The 19,347-nt window shown below is 39.6% G+C and overlaps 1 protein-coding gene across 1 annotated transcript in view; it reads left to right on the forward strand.

The window, feature by feature from the left end:
- ak3 (adenylate kinase 3) overlaps positions 1 to 19,033 on the forward strand; it is a 31,722-nt gene extending 12,689 nt beyond the window's left edge. Inside the window, exons 2-5 of the mRNA XM_048592360.1 lie at positions 6,495 to 6,614; positions 9,729 to 9,901; positions 14,841 to 14,959; positions 16,578 to 19,033. Of these exons, the coding sequence (XP_048448317.1) occupies positions 6,495 to 6,614; positions 9,729 to 9,901; positions 14,841 to 14,959; positions 16,578 to 16,677 (512 nt within the window). The 3' untranslated portion in view covers positions 16,678 to 19,033. The remainder of the gene's footprint in view (positions 1 to 6,494; positions 6,615 to 9,728; positions 9,902 to 14,840; positions 14,960 to 16,577) is intronic.
- The last annotated feature ends 314 nt before the right edge of the window (positions 19,034 to 19,347 follow it).

Below are 19,347 nucleotides of genomic sequence, written 5' to 3' on the forward strand. Positions count from 1 at the left end.
TACAACAGTGCTGCACTATTGGATGGGATGTCTTTCCTGTGAAATGATATACTGAGGCGAAGTGTACAAAAAAAACTCTCTTATTCAATATGTGGAAGTATCTACTAGAGAACGAGCAGTACTTGACCTTCAGTTGGGAAATAGGCAGAGCAAGTGACAGAGGTGTAAGAAGGGGAGCATTTGGAGCCACTGATCATAATTCTTCTAGTTTTAAAGTAGTTATGGAAAAGGATAGAACTGTTCTAAAAGTTAGAGTTCTAAGTTGGATGAAGGCCAATTTTGACAGTATTAGGCAAGAACTTTCAACTGTTGATTGGGGAGGCTATTCGCAGCTAAAGGATGGTTGGGAAGTGGGAGGGCTTTAAAAATGAGATAATGAGAGTTCAGAGACAGTATTTTCCTGTTATTGTGAAGGGCAAGGCTGGTAGCTATAGGGAGTGCTGGATAACTAGAGAAGTTGAGGCTCTGATCAAGAGAAAGAAGGAGGCATATATCAGGTATAGATGGCTGCGTTAAGCCAATCCCTAGAAGAGTATAAGGGCTGTAGGAGAATACTTAAGAGGGAAATCAGGAGGGCATAAAGGGGACATGAGATAGGTTTGGTAAATAGAGTTAAGGAGAGTCCAAAAAGATTCTATAAGTACATGAAGGACAAAAGAGTAACTAGGGATAGAATAGGGCCCCTTTAAAGATCAATGTGGCCCTCTATGTGTGGAACCACGGGAGATTGGTGAGATACTAAACAAATATTTTGTGTCATTCTTTACTGTGGAGAAGGGCATGGAAGCTAGGGAACTTGGGGAAATAAATAGTGATGTCTTGGAAAGAGTTCATATTACAGAAGAGGAGTTGCTGGAACAATTAAAAGTAGACAAATTCCTGGGACCTGATCAGGTGCAGAACTCTGGTAAGCTAGGGAGGAGATTGCTGTGCCCCTTGCTTAGGTATTTGTATCATTGAAAGCTATGGGTGAGGTTTTGGAAGACTGGAGATTGGCTAATGTGATACCATTATTTAAGAAAGGCCATAAGGAAAAGCCAGGGAACTGTAGACCAGCGAACATCGTGAGTGGTGGGCAAGTTGTTGGGGATTCTGACGGATCTTATGTGCATTTGGAAAGGTAAGGACTGATTAGGGGTAGTCAGCATGTCTTTTTTGCATGGAAAATCACATCTCACTAACTTGATTAAGTTTTTTGTTTGAAGTGGTAACAAAGAAGATTGACGATGGCCGAGTGGTAGACATTGTCTATGTGGATTTCAACAAAGCATTCAACAAGGTTCCGCATGGTAGACTGGTTAGAAAGGTTAGATCACTTGAGATTCAGGGGGAGCTAGCCATGGATACAAAATTAGTTTGAAGGTAGGAGACAGAGGATGGTGATAGAGGGTTGTTTTTAGGACTGGAGGCCTGTGACCAGTGGTTTGTCACAAAGATTGGTGCTGGGTCTGCTGCTTTTCATCACTTAGATAAGTGATTTGCAAAGGAATATAGGAGATATGGTTAGTAAGTCTGCAGATGACACCAAAATAGGTTGTGTAGTGGATAGTGAGGAGGAATATCTCCGAGCACAATGGAACCTTGATCAGATGGGCCAATGGGCTGAGAAGCAGCAAATGGAGATTAATTTAGTTTGATGTGAGGTGTTATATTTTGGTAAGACAAACCAGGGCAGGACTTATACAGTTAATGGTAGTGTCCTGGGGAATGCTGCCAAACAAAGAGACCGAGGGGTGCAGGTGCAGAGTTCCTTGAAAGTAGAGTCGCAGGTAGATAGGTTGGTGAAGAAGGCGTTTGGCATGTTTGCCTCCATTGGTCAGTGCATTGAGTATAGGAGTTGGGAAGTTGTGTTGTGGATGTGGAGGACATTGGTGAAGCCACCTTTAGAATATTGTGTACCATCCTGGTCACCCTCCTATAGGAAGGATGTTATGAAACTTGAGAGGGTGCAGAGAAGATTTATAAGGATATTGTTGGGAGTGGAAGGTTTGAGCTATCGGGAGAGGCTGATTAGGCTGGGACTTCATTCTCTGGAGTGTTGGAGACTGTGGGGTGACTTTATTAGAAGTTTATAAAACGATGAGGGCCGTGGACAGGGTGAATAGCCAAGGTCTTTTTCCCAGGATAGAGGAGTCCAAAACTAGTGAGCACAGGTTTAAGGTGAGAGGGGAGACAATTAGAAAGGACTTGAGGGGTGACTTTTTCATGCAAAGGGTGGTGCATGTATGGAATGAGATGCCAGAGGAAGTAGTGGAGGCAAGTATAATTGCAACATTTAAAAGGATTCTGGATTCACGAATAGCAAGGGTTTAGAGGGATATGGGCAAATTGCTGGCAAATGGACTAGATCAGATTTGGATGTCGGGTAGGTGCGGATGAGCTGGACCGAAGGTTCTGTTTCCATGCTGTATGATGGCCCGATCAGGTGGTAGGAAGGGCTGAGACAACCCTATTTCAATTAAAAACAGGGCTGTTTTTCTGATATGTCGGTCAAAACCTCTCAAGTAACCTAATAAAACAAATGATTTGGTCACTTCCATGAAATGAGATCACTGCTGTATGTATGACCCTCCTGCGTGCAAGTAGGCTGTCAAATTGCCAGAGTTGTGAGGGTAACTACACATCAGAAGTGCATAATTGGCTTTACATCTCCCATGGAAGTTGCAGCATAAAGACCACTTCTTTCTTTTTGTCTGGGTCAAAGTACAGGTTCCCAGAAATAGTTTCAGTTGACTCTAAATTTAGTTACTTGATCAAATGTGAAGCCATTGGGACCTTGTGCTTCACAATGTCCTACAGATGTGTTCCTTGCTGCATTACCTACTGTGAACTAGCCCAGAATTATATCTTAGTAATAATTGGCATCCCTAGGCAATGAGCCGCAGTGGTTTGCCTTGCTCAATTTAAAACAGGCTCCCACATTGCAAACGCAGTGATCTAGTAAAGAACTTGGATTAATGAAATGGGCAGTTTCAAGTCTAGGAGATGATATACTTTGGAAGGAAGAATGTAGAAAGGCAATATAACGCTAAATGCAATTTTAATAGGAGTGTAGGAAAACTGATCGAATTTTGGTTGTATGCAAGTCTTTAAGTTGGCAGACTAAATTGAGAAAACTGTTCTTTTATAAAACACAGATATGTGAATCTTAGCCTTAGTAAAAGTAGGAAGGAGTACAAACCAAGACTGAAATGTGAAACCTTCATAAACTATGGTTAGATCTCAGCTGATATGTTGTTCAGTTCGGGTAAGACAGTTTGGGAAGGATGTCAAGGCCTTGGGGAAGGTACAGATACAATGCACTAAAATCATACCAGGGATTTGGAGAGACTGGAGAAGCTGGTGTTTTGTGCCTCTCAGATCACATAACCATAGATTTAATAGATGTGTTCAAAATTCTGAATGGTTTTGATTGAGAAGCTGTTTTCAGTGGCACAAGTGTAGGTTACCAGAGGATACAGTTTTAAGCTGATTGGTGATTGCTTAAAGAGCCAGAGGTGACGTGAGGAAACTTCTTTTTTGCACAAAGAATTAATGTCATCCAAAATGAATCGGTGATAGGAGCAGATTCAGAATAACTTTCAAAGGGGAATTGGATACGCAATTGAAGGGAAAGAGTGCTGGAATTGGGACTAGTGGGATAGTGAATAGATCTTTCAAAAGGGCCAGCACAAGTATGATGAATGAACGACCTCCTGTGCAGTATCGATACCAAAATATAAAAAGTATTGAGATTATGTTCAGTTATACAGGGGGTCACACCACATCTGGAGTACTGTGTACAGAATTGGTTTCTTACAGTATTTAAGGAACGGTATTAATGTGTTGGAAGCAGTTCTGCTATCTGGAATTGGTGGATTGCATTATGAGGAGCAATTGGACAAGTTAGGCTGGAGTCCAGAAGGGTGAAAAGTGACTTGTTTGAAACATTTTAGAGCTTGAGGGGTCTTGAGAGGATAAATGTGAAAAGTGTTTTGTGGGTGAATTCATAATCAGGAGGTTACTGTTTCAAAATAAGAGATTACCCATTTAAGACAGCGATTTGGAGATTTGTTTTTCCTCAGGTTTGTGAATCTTGGAAATTTTCTTCCTCATAAAGCAGTGGAAGCAGCATCCTTGAATATTTTTAACATTGAGTTAGACAGACTCCTGGTAAGCAAGGTGGTGAAAGGTTATCAGAGGTTGGGAGGGAATGTCATAGAGTCGGAGGTCTGCAGCCTTCGGCCCAACTTACCCATGCTCTCTGGTTTTCATAATTAGAACATAGAACTGTACTGCACGGAGATGGGCCCTTCGGCTCACAATGTTTTGCCGAATGTGATGCCAAATGAAACTGTTCCCTTCTGCCTGCCATTGGTCCATATCCCTCCATACCTTGCATATTCATGTGCTTATCTAAAAGTCCCTTAAACACCCCTATCGTATCTGCCTCCACTATCGCCCCAGCCGTGCGCTCCACACTCCTCCCACTCTCTGTGTAAAAAAGAGATTACTCTCTGTTTTTTTAAAACAAAACACTTGCCCCTCATGTTTCCTTTGAACTTCCCCCCTCTAACCTTAAATGCATGCCACCTAGTTTTAGACATTTCAACTCTTGGCGAGGGTGGGGGGGCGAGAAAGATTCTGAACGTCAACCCTATCATTGCGTCTCATAATTTTTTAGACTTCTATCAAGTCTCCGCTCAACCTGTGCAGCTCAAGAGAAAGCAGCCCAAGGTTTTTCCACCCTCTCCTTTATAGCTCATACTCTCTAATCCAGGCAGCATCCTGGTCAACCTTTTCTGCACCTTCTCCAAGGCCTCCACGTCCTTCTGTCAATGTGGTAATCAGAATTGAGTGCAATAGTCTAAATTTGGCCGAACCAAAGCCTTACAAAGTTGCAACATGACATCTTGACTCTTGTACTCAATTCCCCGAACAATAGAGGCAACCATGTCATACACCTTCTTTCCCACCCTATCTACTTGCAAGGCCATTTCCAAGGAGCTATGGACTTGAACCCCAAGATCCCACTGTACATCAATGCTGTTCACGGTCCTGCCATTAACTGTGTACTTTTCCTTCACATTTGATCTCCAAAGTGCAGCAGCTCACACTTACCCAGATTAAACTCCATCTGCCATTTCTCTGCCCGTATCTGCAACTGATCTATATCCCACTGTATCCTTTGACAACCTTCTACACTGTCCACAACTCCACCAATCTTCGTATCATCTGCAAACTTACTAACCCACCCATCTACATTTTCATCTGAGTCATTTACATATATCACAAACAGCAGAAGTCCCAGTACGTATCCCTCCAGGATGCCACTAGTCACAGATTTCCAGCCTGAAAAACACCCATCCACCAGTACCCGCTGTCTTCTATGGGCAAGCTAATTCTGAATCCACGCATCCAAGTCACCGTGGATCCCATGCATATTAATCTTCTGGATGAGCCTACCATGAGAGACCTTGTTGAAAGCCTGACTAAAATCCATGTAGACAACATCCACTGCCCTACCCTCATCGATCACCTGCGTCACCTCTTTGAAAAAGTCAATCAATTTAGTAAGACATGACCTGCCCTGCATAAAGCTGTGAAGACTGCCCCTAATTAAGCCATGCTTTTCCAAATGTAGACTAGTCCCATTTGTCCAAATGTGTAAAGACAGAGGACGCTGAAGGGACCAAGTGGCTATTAATGCATTTGTTTGTTCGTATGTAAGTTATGCCACTTGGGGTGACTAAATTCGTTTTGATTTATGTGAATTTTGACTATTTACTGAATGTGGACACAGGGTCAAGGGACAGAGTGAGCTACTCTTGCTCCTAGTTTGTACGAACCACTGTAGTTTGATAACTCTCACCCAGCCACTGTGGACGGACCATGTGTAAGGAATTTGTGAGACATTATTTGTTTGTTCCCAATGCCCTGTGGTAATGGACTGTCATTATATAATGCATAGTTCTGTACAATGTGAAATTGGAACGGACACAATTCCCTCAGGGGTATTGGGTGGCTCAGCACAACATGGGGTCTTCGGGAAGCATTGTCCCCATCCTACTGAATGCAGAAAGAAATAGTTTTATATTTGACATGTCCTATGACCTCTGTAGTGGAAAGGGAATGTGGTACGCTGGCTGTATGAGGCAGGTGCTAGGGCATGTTTGCCTTATCTAATTTGCAGATGCACAGCTATGAGCAGCCTTTGGCATATCCCAAGGGCAACTCTTAGTTGCTAACCCAGGGTGAAGTGTGTAGTTGATGGTGGACCAGTTCCATGGGTCGTAGTGACTATTCAGAGCTGGCAAAATGGAGCCCATTTTACATTGCTAAACAACACTCTGACCATCTTTAATGTAAGATGCATCATCGGTATTAGCCAGCACCTTCAGGAGATGAAGTGGAGAAAACTGGAAAGAGAATTTTTATTAATTGCAGTAAAGCATCTTTATTTTGGTTTTGGATGGTTATCACTTCATTCTTTCCACTTTTGGTTTGTTTTCCAGAGTTTGGTTTACTAGCCAAGTCCTTTATTGATGAGGGAAAGCTGGTACCAGATGATGCAATCACTCGAATCATACTACATGAACTGAAACAAATGACCCAGTACAGCTGGCTGCTTGATGGTAAGGATGTTTGCAGAATGGACAGGGTTCCAACTGTGTACTTGAAATGATTTTACACAAAGTTAAAACATTTTTATATAAGTGCCTAGTATCGGAAAACGTAGAATGCTGGGATATTTGCTGCATTGCACTACTTTTATCAATGAATCCAAGTGTCTTGCCTCAATTTGTGGCCTGATGCGCTCTAGCCTGTGAGAATGACAGCAAATTGCGACGGGCAGAAGTCATCAGTTTTTTCTGGCAATTTGGCAAATGGTCATTTGGCTGAAGTGGAGTTACTCAGTCTCTCCATCTCTGGGAAGGACACCCACACTCAGACACAATGGGATCTGGGAAGCATGTTGACACTGTTTATGGAAAACCACTTTTCCAATTATGTTTATTTATTCAGGTTTCTAAATTCTCTTCTTTCACACCTGATTTTTGTGTTATACTGCGAGTGAATTGTTAACATCTCCAAAAAGCCAGCATCCTGCGAAGAATCAGGCTAGGTGGGACTGAAACAAATGAGCTCAGACCGACGGTTTAAAATGGCTCTGATCTTGAGGGAGTAACTCATACTGCTGCCAAGTCATCGAGTGCTCACTATTCTTAACTCTAAGGGACTGCAGTTTAATGCGAGAGGGAATTGGATGATGATTTGGATAGAAATAGTGTGCGATGATATAAAGAAAAAGCAGGAGATTGTCACGAGGTAATTATGCTCGTATGAAGAGCCAATGCAGGCACAATGTGATGAAAGATGTAAGATTCTGATTGTGCTAAGTCTGGGTTTATTGTCAATCCCGAGTTAGGTGGGATGGCAAGCTGAGGGCAACAGACAAAGGCTGCACAGAGATATACGGGGTCAAACGAATGGGCAACTAGGTGGCAGAGGGAGTGGGATGTGTGACATCATTCACTTTGGCTGTATGAATAGAAAAACCAAATAAATTTTAAAAGGTACGAAAATTATAAATATCGACTTTCAGAGAGACTTGGTGATACTCGTACAATACCGATAGTGAGCATGTGAGTACAGTGATAGTTAGGAAAACAAATTGCATGTTTGGTCTTCATTGCAAGGAGATTCGAGTACAAAAATAAAGAAGTTCTTGTATAATTAAGAACGTAGCATTTAGGAGCAGGAGTAGAACATTCAGTTTGCACTGCCAATCAATAAGAGATACTTGCATTGTAGAATGGAGTAGGCTTGTAAGAGACAGTTTGAGTTATTCATGGAGGTTAACTTATTCTGTGGAGAGACTGACCCTTTGGGTCGTACCAGACATAAAACGATAACTGTATCTCTCTATAGAAGCTGCCAGACATGCTGAGTTTCTACATCACAGTAGAAGCTACATCTACAGTAATTTGGTTTTATTCATCCTGAAATCAACATGGTTGCAAGGAGAAATTGTTTCCCTTCTTCAACCACACCCTATCCCCTCCAACCGCAAAATAAAGGGGAGAGTTGGGTAAGCAAGTGATGAGCATGGAGTTGAGCTCTTGCTTAGTGAACAATGTGTACTAGGAATTCCATCTTCAAATGTGGCAGCCAATTTTCAAACAAGTTCCTGCATCTCAGAATTGAGATAAGTGACCATCTAATCAATGTTAGGGCTATCCAGAATGCCAGGTTTCACCAAATATTGTAATGGGAACTTCTCCAGACACCTGAGTGTAGATGCTTTAAGGTTTCATCTGAAAGACCGCACCTTCAACAGTTGAGCCCTAATTTATTTAGTGCAACATTGAATTGTCAGCTGTATTATGAGATCAACTTTTTTATGATTCAGATACGAGAGTGCAACCACTGAGTCAAGACTGATGAGATAAACCCTCGTAGTTTTGCAAGAATCAAGTATTAGCACATCAAAGGCAGTTTCCTCCTCCCATTTAATCTGTTTCTGGAAGTCAGTATTCTGCATAAAGAGAATACGGTGTAGCAATGTTCTAATTTTTGCACTTGTGTAAAGGCCAGATCTAGGGGAAAGAGGTGATCCTTTCACACTTCAAATTAGCAACAAAAATGTTTTCTTTATGAAAATGGAGGACCTAGTTATCCTTGAGTTGACACTTGCCTCTGTAATGACAGTGGAGGATTTGCTTGTACTGTATCCGTGATTGCTCGCACAAAAAGTTTTCCTAATCTCAGATAGCTGGACGAACTTGGTAACAACTGGATGATTTCAAACAGGCATTGAGAAAAATTTTAAACTCCCTGTTAGTTCAGCTACTTGCGCACACATGGGACTGGAATCACATATAGACCCAACAAGGTCAATGGGTTTGCTTCACTGAAGCATTTAAATGAACCTATTGGTCACAATTTAATAGATTGATGGTTATTTTTCACTGCACCAACTCAATCTGACCTGGTGGGATTTGAATGTGTTCTCTAGGCCAGTAGTCCAGGCCTCCCAATTGCTACTAGCACAATCATATTGTGTACAATTCCTGTTGTAACCATAAAAAGGACTGGGTGAAACCTCAAATTGTCATGTATTTAAGAGGGTCCAAAGGAGAGAAAATAAATATTCAAAGATTTACTAGGATATTTAACATAATTACTTTTTGAAGTAAATTGATAGAAATGTTGTTCTGGTCTCTCTTTCTGGAACTTAAAATCAGTCTTTTGAATCTGGATCCGGCTCGTCCAAATAGCCTGTATACAGGGCTAATTAAGAAGCAAAGTTCCTCCCTAATTCAATATGAGTTGTTTACAACATTTTTACAGCATAGGTAAGACTGGTAAGTAATAGTAATGGCAATGATTAGTTCTTCACTGCTAAATAAATGGCTGTGGCTAATTTAAGTGCATCTTTTAAACTCCATAAGATATCACAGAAACAATCTTTGTAGTTTGCCTGTGAGTGCAGTACTGGTGTAGTTATTTGGTATTAATAAATACAAGCTCCTTTTTAAACACTAGGAAGGATCTGGGCCAAATGCTGGCAAATGGGACAAGATACATTTTGGATTTTTGGTTGACATGGATGAGTTGGACCGAAGGGTCTGTTTCCATGCTGTACATCTCTATGACTATATGAAATCCTGTGACCCTTTATGGTGACATGGTAATGTTTAAAATATGATTCATTACATTATCTATTTCTCACCATGATTTTAAAGGGTTTCCCAGGACACTCCCACAGGCAGAAGAACTGCATAAAATTTACCAACCAGACACTGTGATTAACTTGAATGTCCCATTTGAGACGATCAAAAAGCGACTGACATCTCGCTGGATCCATCCAGGCAGTGGTAGAGTGTACAATACTGACTTCAACCCTCCAAAAGTAACAGTTAAGTATCCAGTTTAAAAGTAGTAGGTTTTATAAAGCATATGATGTTTCACAAATGCATAGAAAATTCTGTTATTCTTCTTGTCTGCTACTTGTTAGAAGTGATTATGTTTGCATAGCGCGTCACTGAGCCATTTTTATGACTCTGTACTGTGGAAGTATAATACCTATTACTATTTCCTATGAATTCCAGTCCCTTTAATTCACAGTTCAAAAATACTGTCTTAAAAAGTAGTTAAGCAAATTGGACCTTTGGACATTAAATGTTGGTTAAAAGTATTTTCTAGATGGGGAGAAGCTGAGATCCGTGTTTAGAAATCACAAATCTACCGAACAGGTACAAAAGTAATTCAAATGGGCAATGGAATGTTGACCTTTGTCTCCTGGGGACTATAATTCAAAGGTGTAGGAAGAACGATTTCCATTTATATGGCATATTTCATTAACTGCATGACACTCCAAGGTGCTTTACAATCTGGATAGCTTTGTATGAAATTTAATAATTTTTGAAGTGCAAGAAATGAGAGACAGTGGAAAGATGCCACAAGCAGGTGATCATCTGATTTTGGTTGAGAGGTAGACATTGGCCAGGACATTGGGAGATACTCTGCATTCTTGTTTGAACAGTGTCATGGAATCTTTTCTACCCTCTTGAGCACAAATGGGGCCTCAGTTGAAAAAAAACTCACCTGAAAGATAAAAACTACTACTTGTGCAGTACTTCCATAGCTTCCTCATCCAAGGCTGACGCCTATTGTTTATGTAGAGGAAAGTTTAAATTAATCTGTCAAACTTGTTAAAAAGTAAGTATTGATTTGGAATCCAGTAGGTAGCCATTTTACAAAGCTGAAACATTTTGGTTTCTTTACCTGTCTAACTCCCATTAGAATTAATTTTCTAAATAAAGTTCTTCAATCAGACTTTGTTGGGCAATACTTCTTTCTACTCAAAGTATAAATTTTGAAACTTGTTGGGCATATGCTCGCTTTAATTTTGTATATATTGTCATGGAATATTTCTGACAAGGGAACAGAAGCTTACACAGTTTCCCATTGAAGTTAACATTCCTCCAGTTCAATATTATTGCCCTCGATTGTTCTTTGTTCTTTTCCAGAACTGTTCTAAACCTGATGCTGATGTGACCAATGTCTCCCAATTGCTCCCTGAAAACATATTCCCTTTGCTTCACTTCATTTCCCAAAATTGGGAATGGAAACATATTGATTAATCAAATGTTGAGGTTGGTTGGCTCACCGAGCTGGTTTGTTGTTCTGCAGACGTTTCATTACCCTGCTGGGTAACATCATCAGTGCAGCCTCCAATGAAGCGCCGGTGTGTTTTCCCGCCTGGGGAAAACGTCTGCGGAACAACAAACCAGCTCGGCAAGCCAACCAACCTCAACACCCACAACCCGAGCTACAAATCTACTCCAAAACCTTAGTGATTAATCAAGTTCTCTCGCCCACGTTGCTGAAATTCTCCTCCACTTTGCTGTTTTCATTGACACTATCGCAGTCTTTTCTAGGATTACTAAAATTTCTCATTACATGGTGAATCTTGTGTCTTTCAGTTACTTGCCCACAATGTTTCCCCTCTGAATTCTTCCTACAATGTGGCGGTCTGTAGTACATACCCAATAACTTAACGGTTCTTTCATCATCCTTTTAATCAAGATTTAAAAGAGAGTGCTCGCAAGAGTTTAACGCCACAAGAAAGAAAGCAAACGTTTAAAGAAATGTTCTCTTCCTGTTTTACTAATCTAGGGCTGGTAGACATAACCTTTCTTGGTCTGCACAACATGTAGAAATGTAGGTGAAAACTGAAGTAGTTTAGTAGATGGCTCGCATAACTATTTAACCCACAGTCACAACTGCCATCGGTGTGGTGAAGATGTTTACACTATGTTGTTGTGGCGTGATTCTAGAACACTTAGGGCAGTTTAAAGTCAATAATATTGGTGTGGGACTAGATCTACCTATAGACCCAAAAAGGTCAGTACGTTTGCTTCACTGAAGCATTTAAATGAACCCATTGGTCACAATCTAACAGACTGATAGTTAGTTTTTACCAAACCAACTCAAACTGACCTGGTGGGATTTGAATGTGTTCTCTAGGCCAGTAGTCCAGGCCTCCCAATTACTACCAGCATAATCACAATGTGTACAATCCCCTGCTTTGTAAATGTCAAGCTGACTGGTGCAATTCACAACATACCCTGGTTTCATGTTACCGCTAATGTTCTCAACAGAATGATGGGATGCTGACTAATGCTTTTGTCAGTTTGGGTCTTGAAGTGATTGTCACTCGGACTCATCAGCTAATCTGGAAGTACTGCTACTAAACATTGACTGTAAATGTAAAAAAAGGCAACTTCTCATGTGGTGAAGTGTCAACTTCAAAGAGTTGATAAGTGGATCGGATTTAAGAACTGGTATGTTATACAGAATTGAACAGTGAAAGTCTTCAGAGAGGAGCTGGCGCCAGTACAAAATAGACACATTTCCATGTAGGGGAAAGGAAGGGCATCCAAAGCAAGAACGAAACAAAAAAACAAAATAGTGATTTTAAAATGAGTTGGAGAAGGGAGGCTTATGACAATGGAAAGATCCATATTATAGTACACTAGAAGCTGAATGTAGAAAGTACAGAGTGATTTTGCTTTTAAAAAAGGAAATACGAGAGGCAAAGAGTGAGTATTAGAATACATTAGAATACCTAGCTAAAAATCTTTTAGAAATAATCAGTAATAGTGGAAGGTTGGAGCTGATTACGAATCACAATGGAAATCTTGAGGCACAAGGCATGGCTAAGATGTTAAATAAATACGAAGACAGCATTTACGAGTTTGGTGTAGACCAATGTAACAGTAAAGATTAAATCAGTCGCAATATTGGAGCAGATAAAAATTGATAGAAGAGGCACCTTAAAGGCTGGCAATCACCAAAGTAGAGAGATCAGCTGGACCAGATGGGACTCATCCATTGTTATTGTGGAAATTGTAGAGCTTTAACCTTCCAAGTCTCCTCATATATGAAAGCTGTTGCCAAAGTGTAATTGTAACTTCTCTGTTTCAATAGGAAACAGAGATAAAACCAGCAATCAGAGCTCAAACAACCAAACATGCATGATGGATAAGTTTCAAGAAACAGCAATCCAGAATTGGAATTTGGAAAAACAGCAGATTATTAATGAACCTCAGCACTCATTTGCTAAAGGCAAATGCTTGGCAAATTTAATCTAGTTCTTTTATAGTAATGGAGATTATTAATGAGGATAGTGTGGTCATGTGTTTATTCATTTTCAAAGGGATTAGACAGAGTCCCACACAATCGATGTATTACTAAAATGGAACAGGATTAATGGAACAGTGACAGCATCAGTGCTAAATATAAAAATACTAAATTTTCTAGGTAAGTAGATTGTAGTAGTGTACAATTGTTTTTAAGACTGGAGGGAAAAGTGCAGTGGTGTTCCCAAATAAAAACAAAGCACTGGAGAAACTTTGCAACTATGGAGAGAGAAACAGGTAACATTTTGGGAGTCCCGTGTGACTCTTCTCCAGGATGGCAGTGGTTCTCCCAAAGGGTCAATATCAAGATCACCGCCTTTTCTAAAAAATATAAATGACCTAGCCTTGGATATACAGGGAACAATTTTCAGGTGATACAAAATTCTGAAATGTAGGGGATAAAATGGGGATAAGCGACCGCGTTTGTTTCCACCCCTGGGTGACTGTCTGTGTGGAGTTTGCACATTCTCCCCTTGACTGCATTGGTTTCCTCCCACAGTCCAAAGTATGCAGGTTATGTAGGTTGGAGTGTCCAGGGATGTGTATGTTCAGTGGATTAGCCATGGGAAATGCAGGGTAACAGGGATAGGGTAAGGGTGTAGGTCGGTGTGAACTTGATGGGCTGAGTGGAATTCTTCTGCACTATAGGGATTCTATGATTCTATGACATAGATGAATCATATGGCATGATGATATTGTTCTTCTCTCTAAGCCAGAAGCTTCAGATTAAAATTCACTTCACATGACATAGGAGCAGCACTCTGAAAGCTTGTGATTTTAAAAAAATCTGTTGGACTATAAGCTGGTGTCTTGTGACTTCTAACCTTGCCCACCATAGTCCAACACTGGCACCTCCACATCATATCAAATAGTTAGCATAGGCACAATGTTCTGATTAGCAGCCTCCTATGCAGTTCCATTTCATTAAAATTCTTCAGAGTTATACTCTTTGTTTTTGTTACATCTATGGAGACCTGTAAGTTTTTATAACCTCCTTACTTTTGTATTCGTTTCCTAGTAAGTATGGAAGCCTGTAACCTGATCTCAAAAATGGCTCCCCTAGTCGTCTTTCCCATTGCAACATGAAACACATTAGCGGTTCTACCTGAATAGGAGATTAATTAGCTATCATTAGCCCCCAGATCCCTTTCAACATAGAAGTAATGGATGGTTTAAAGCACAACTGTTTACAATCCAACACTACCTCTGGGATGTTATGCGCTTCAAATCTACTCATCATAAATTCAGAATCTACAAGTACAAATATCTCGTACCTTCTTCCCAGCAAAATAATCTAAGCCTTCCCCTGATTTTGCACAATCCAAACCACCTGACATGCAGACTGTAGAACTGGTCACATAACTCCATCTTCACTTTTCCAGGTCTGTAGCTTTAAATTTAGGATTAGTCTAATCTTATGAAGCTCATAATTGTAACAGTTTCAAACAGTTGATTTCAGAAACCATGTGTTGTGCAATCACCTGCTGCACCCCCATGATCATGTGTTAACAGTGTACCTGGAGGCATGCTTTTGGTGTGGCATGTGGTGTGGTAAGAGTGTTATTCTAAGGGCAAATGTTAATTGTTGGTGGGGTAGTTGGAATGAGAATCTAAACTACTTTGTCTTTCTTCATTCTCTATTATTTGAAGGGAATTGATGATCTCACTTGTGAACGTTTGATTCAGCGTAATGATGACAAACCAGAAACTGTCACTTTGAGACTCCAGGCATATGAAGAACTAACGCAGCCAGTTTTGGAATACTATCGGTGAGTGGTGAAATTCTATTTAATGTGCAGAAGGAAAATCTGAACTCTTTATAAATTATGCATCTTGGGTATTCGTGAGACAGAGTAGTTCAGTAAAAGAAATTTTTAAAAATAAGCATTTGTAAATTTGGTACATATTCAACAGGAAAGAAATGATTGAGAAGTCAGTCATTTGTGGAACAGAAGGAGGCCTTTTGGCCCACTGAGTCCCTGCCAGCTCTCAGCAGAACAACCCAGCCAGCCTTACCTCTGCTTTTTCACCATAGACTTGCAATTTATTTGTCTAAGTACACGACCAATTTCCTTCTTTAGTTGTTCCCCCATCCATCACACTTGTGGGCAGAGAACTCTAGCTCAATACCACACTTTTCTTAAAAAAAAACTCTTCTTCACATTCCCCCTGCATCTATTGCCCACAAACCACAATATCTGTTTTCCCCCTATTCCTTGTACAATCAGCAACTTGAAAGAGTTTTCCCTTACCTACCTTATCGAAACCCATCACAATTGGTTTGTAAGCTTCTATCAAATCACCCCACTCTTCTTTGCTTCAAGAAGTATGAACCTAGCCATTCCAATCTAACTCTGTAACTAAAACTACTCATCCCTGAAACCACTCAATTCTATGAGCCAAAATTTTCTTAAACTAACCTTTTAGGTATGACCTTGTCAACTGCTTTCTTAAAATTAATTTTGACAACTTCATTGCATTCTATTTACCAACATTGTCTGTTACTTCATCAAAAAATTCAATTAGGATAGTTGAGCACGATCTGCCTATTACAATTCTGTGCTGGCTTTTCTCGATTAACTCAAACTTATTCAAGTTCCTGTTGATTTTATTTTCCCAAGATTTAAGATCGCAAAGCCTTTTACTGATATCAGTATAACTGGCTGTAGTTGCTTGGACTGTCTTTGCCATTTTCTTGAAGAATATTTGCCACTGTTCAATTCGTTGGCATTTCCCTTTTATCTGAGAAGCTTGAAAGATCAAAGCAAGTCCTTCTGCAATCTCTAACTCCACTTCCTCTAGCAATTTCCAAGGTAACCAAGCATGTAGCTTAACTGTTCTAAGCAAAGCTTTTCCAAGAACATCCTCCCTGTAAATTTTGCACTATCCATTGCCTCCATTATCTTCACTTATGCCAATATTTTGTCAGGTTCCTTTATCTTCGTAAATAAAGATTTGCAGTTACCTAGCACTTCTCATGACCATGAGCTAACTACTTTTGAAGTGACTCACTGTTGAAAGTAGATAACTTGGCTGTCAGTATGAGCACCATAAAATTCCACAAGCAGCATTGTTATAATGACCAGGATAACCTGTTTGTTTTGAGATGTTGACCTGACGCATCAATATTGGTCAGGGCATGGGAGCTACATCCCCCAGCTCTCAATATAATGTGGAAGTATCAATTATTTGCACTAGAGCATGCAGATACAGTCTCATCCAAAAGACAGTGCAGAACCCCTTCAGTACTGTGCTGAAGTGCTGGTTTTTAATTTTGTGCTCAAATTCAGGAGTGGGAATTTAATCTGGATCAGCGAAGATGATACCAACTGAACTACAGTCTATTTTCTGTTTCTGTGAATGAAAGATAATTTTTGTGTTTTATAGAAATAAAGGCATTTTAGAAGTCTTCTCGGGAACAGAAACCAACAAGATTTGGCCTGAAGTGCAGGCTTTTCTCAGCCAGAAGATAGCAACAATTTCTTAAAGTAAAGAGTGCGGCTGCAATACAATGGTAGAGAATCTGGTGGCACCTTGACTGATCATCTAGCCAGCTCGAGAAGGAAGAAAATTTGAAATGGTCTTTTAATTGCAGTCTTAAAAGAAAATTGATGTGGACTTTTAAAATGAGTATTTCTCAGAAATACAAATAATTTTTCAAAATTTTTAAAACATTTTTCATGTCTGACCAGAGTAAACCAGCAAAACTTTCTTAATTGAGAATTGCAAAAGGTTTGTTTACATAGCTGATCATTTGTTGTACTATTGATACTTATTGTAAATGACCAAAACTTGACACAACTGATTTAAAATGCAGTTGGAAGGGCATGCTCTGAATGGTTAACTAGAAACATTTTGATTTTGGCACTTTTTTTCCAAACGAGAGAGGAAGGAAAAAATAAGTTTTCACATATTGTCATGTTGATAGCTGGGAACTGCAAGTCAGTTGGTTGATTGAACATGAGGCATGTGACTCTCCGACAGTTAACCAATCCATTTGTTCTTTCTGATTTTGGCTTGTGTGAAATTTATAAACTAAAATCCAGTACAGGACGGGATATAAAGTTCTTGGGTCATTCAGAAGTATCCTTAATCATGTCCAGTAGTGTCGCTCCCTTTTGTGAGTGGATGTACAGTACAGTATTTGTGCGACTGACCATACCAGACTAACCAAGTGTCAAGGGGAACTGTTGGCACGCCATGCATACAAACAGTAGACGCACAGGGGGGTGCCATGGAGTGAAGATGGGGAGCTGTGAACCCTCATTTATCTGTGAAACATTTCCAGTATTTTTCATTTTAATTTCAAATTCCAATACATGCAGTGTTTTTCTTGAGTACAGCATGGTTCTATATCAAATACATAAGGTGTAGCAGGAACCTCTGTTTTTCTCTTAATATAGAGAAAGCAGCATTACAAGGTGTGTTTTAGTACCTGGGACAATTAAATCTAAATACATATAAAAGGGAAATGGTAGTTTAGAGTAAAATGTTAAAATTTTAGTAGAATTGTTTAAAACATGTTTTGGATGAAGGCAAGTCACTAATTTTGTTCTTGATAAATTAAGTTTCATGGCAAGAAATAATGAGATCTGTCTATTACTGAATTGTGCTAACTGCCCAGCTGTATAGCTTTGATATGAAGCATCAAAAAATGTTACTTCTAAGGAAGGCAGCCTATGAGTGGCCTGCTCCAGCTAATTTACATAAATGCAGCATTTCGGGCAAAGTGATAACTAAGCAACCAACCTAGATTGTACCAGTTTGCTCCCAAGCTTTGAGTTCTCTTCATAGTTCCAGTCCCCTATCATGGCAGGAATCTGAAAGCAATGAAAAGTATTTTATGACACTTTCTGTCCTATGTGTCAATGAAATGTCACACCTTGATGAGTCAGGTGGTTTAGGTCTGATGCTTCCTCCTGCTATACGCTGGTCATCTGCTATTGTAAGCAAAAACACTCAGGATAGTGACATTTATAGGTGTCTATTCTTTTGAGTACTCCAGGAGTATCTAGAATGAACACAACCACAGGACCATGCATTCAGAGATGCAAGTTTTGTTGTGGAATGTAAAATATTGCTGGACTTTTGTGGACATATGAAAGGACGTGATTTATGCTGTAATATTTTAATCTGGAAGTATTTCAATTTTTGGCCTGGTTTTCTTCTTGCAAAAAAAACTAAACAGTACACCATCCTATGTACTCAACAAAGTCTATCAAACTTGCTCTTAAACTTTAATTGGCCCAACATCCCCAGGTTTGAGGGAAGAGTATTCAAACTTTTTTCAACTCTGTGTGAGGGATTTACTTAATTAGCTAATCCATTTGGAATGAAATCAAGATTAGCCTCCCCTTATTCTGGATTCTGCAACCAGAAGAAATAATCCTGCTGCATTCACTGTATCTTTCAAATTCTTTTATCATCTACACTCTGCTATATTCATCTACTGTTTTGCACTAAAGAACATTCTATCTCATTGTTTGTCTCACGGTGCAATTTTCCATCTTCATTGGCAGTACATTTGACTTTAGCTACTCATGAGTGCTATTCAAATTCATTCTATTCTTATCAAGAAAGGAAGGCACAGGCTAAAAATCGAAAGATGCATAATTACAAGAAAAACCAACATTTTTAAATATTACTAATGTAGAGGGCATCTTGGACCTTACTGGTTAGATACAGGAACCTTTGTCTTCAGACTTCCTTCATTGTATGAATGATTTTGAAAAGAAAAATGAAAGATTAGTCAAACTAAACTATTATTGAATTTCCTATGTCATGCTATGACTAAATGTTTATGTACAATTAGATCAATAAAAATCAAAAAGGTGTCTCTGAAGAAAATCATTTGTTTGATCAGTTTTGTGTATGTCTCACACATAGCTGCAGTAAGTTGTTTTTCATGAACATAAAAATAGTTCAGGGCTATTAGTAATTTGGTATCAGGATTGAAGCAAATGATGCCACTAATTTGTGAAGTACTTTTGAAGCATACTCATATACTAGTTAGTGTGGTTGGCAGGCTGAGCACAGTAAAGTCCCACAGCCAGCATTGTTATAATGACCAAGATTACCAATTCTTTTTGAGATCTTGATATGACAGATTAATATTGGCCAGGGCAATGGAGCTAAATCTCTGACTCTTCAATAAAAT

Source organism: Rhincodon typus, chromosome 3 (assembly GCF_021869965.1).
Source record: "Rhincodon typus isolate 14 chromosome 3, sRhiTyp1.1, whole genome shotgun sequence".
NCBI lineage: Eukaryota > Metazoa > Chordata > Chondrichthyes > Orectolobiformes > Rhincodontidae > Rhincodon > Rhincodon typus.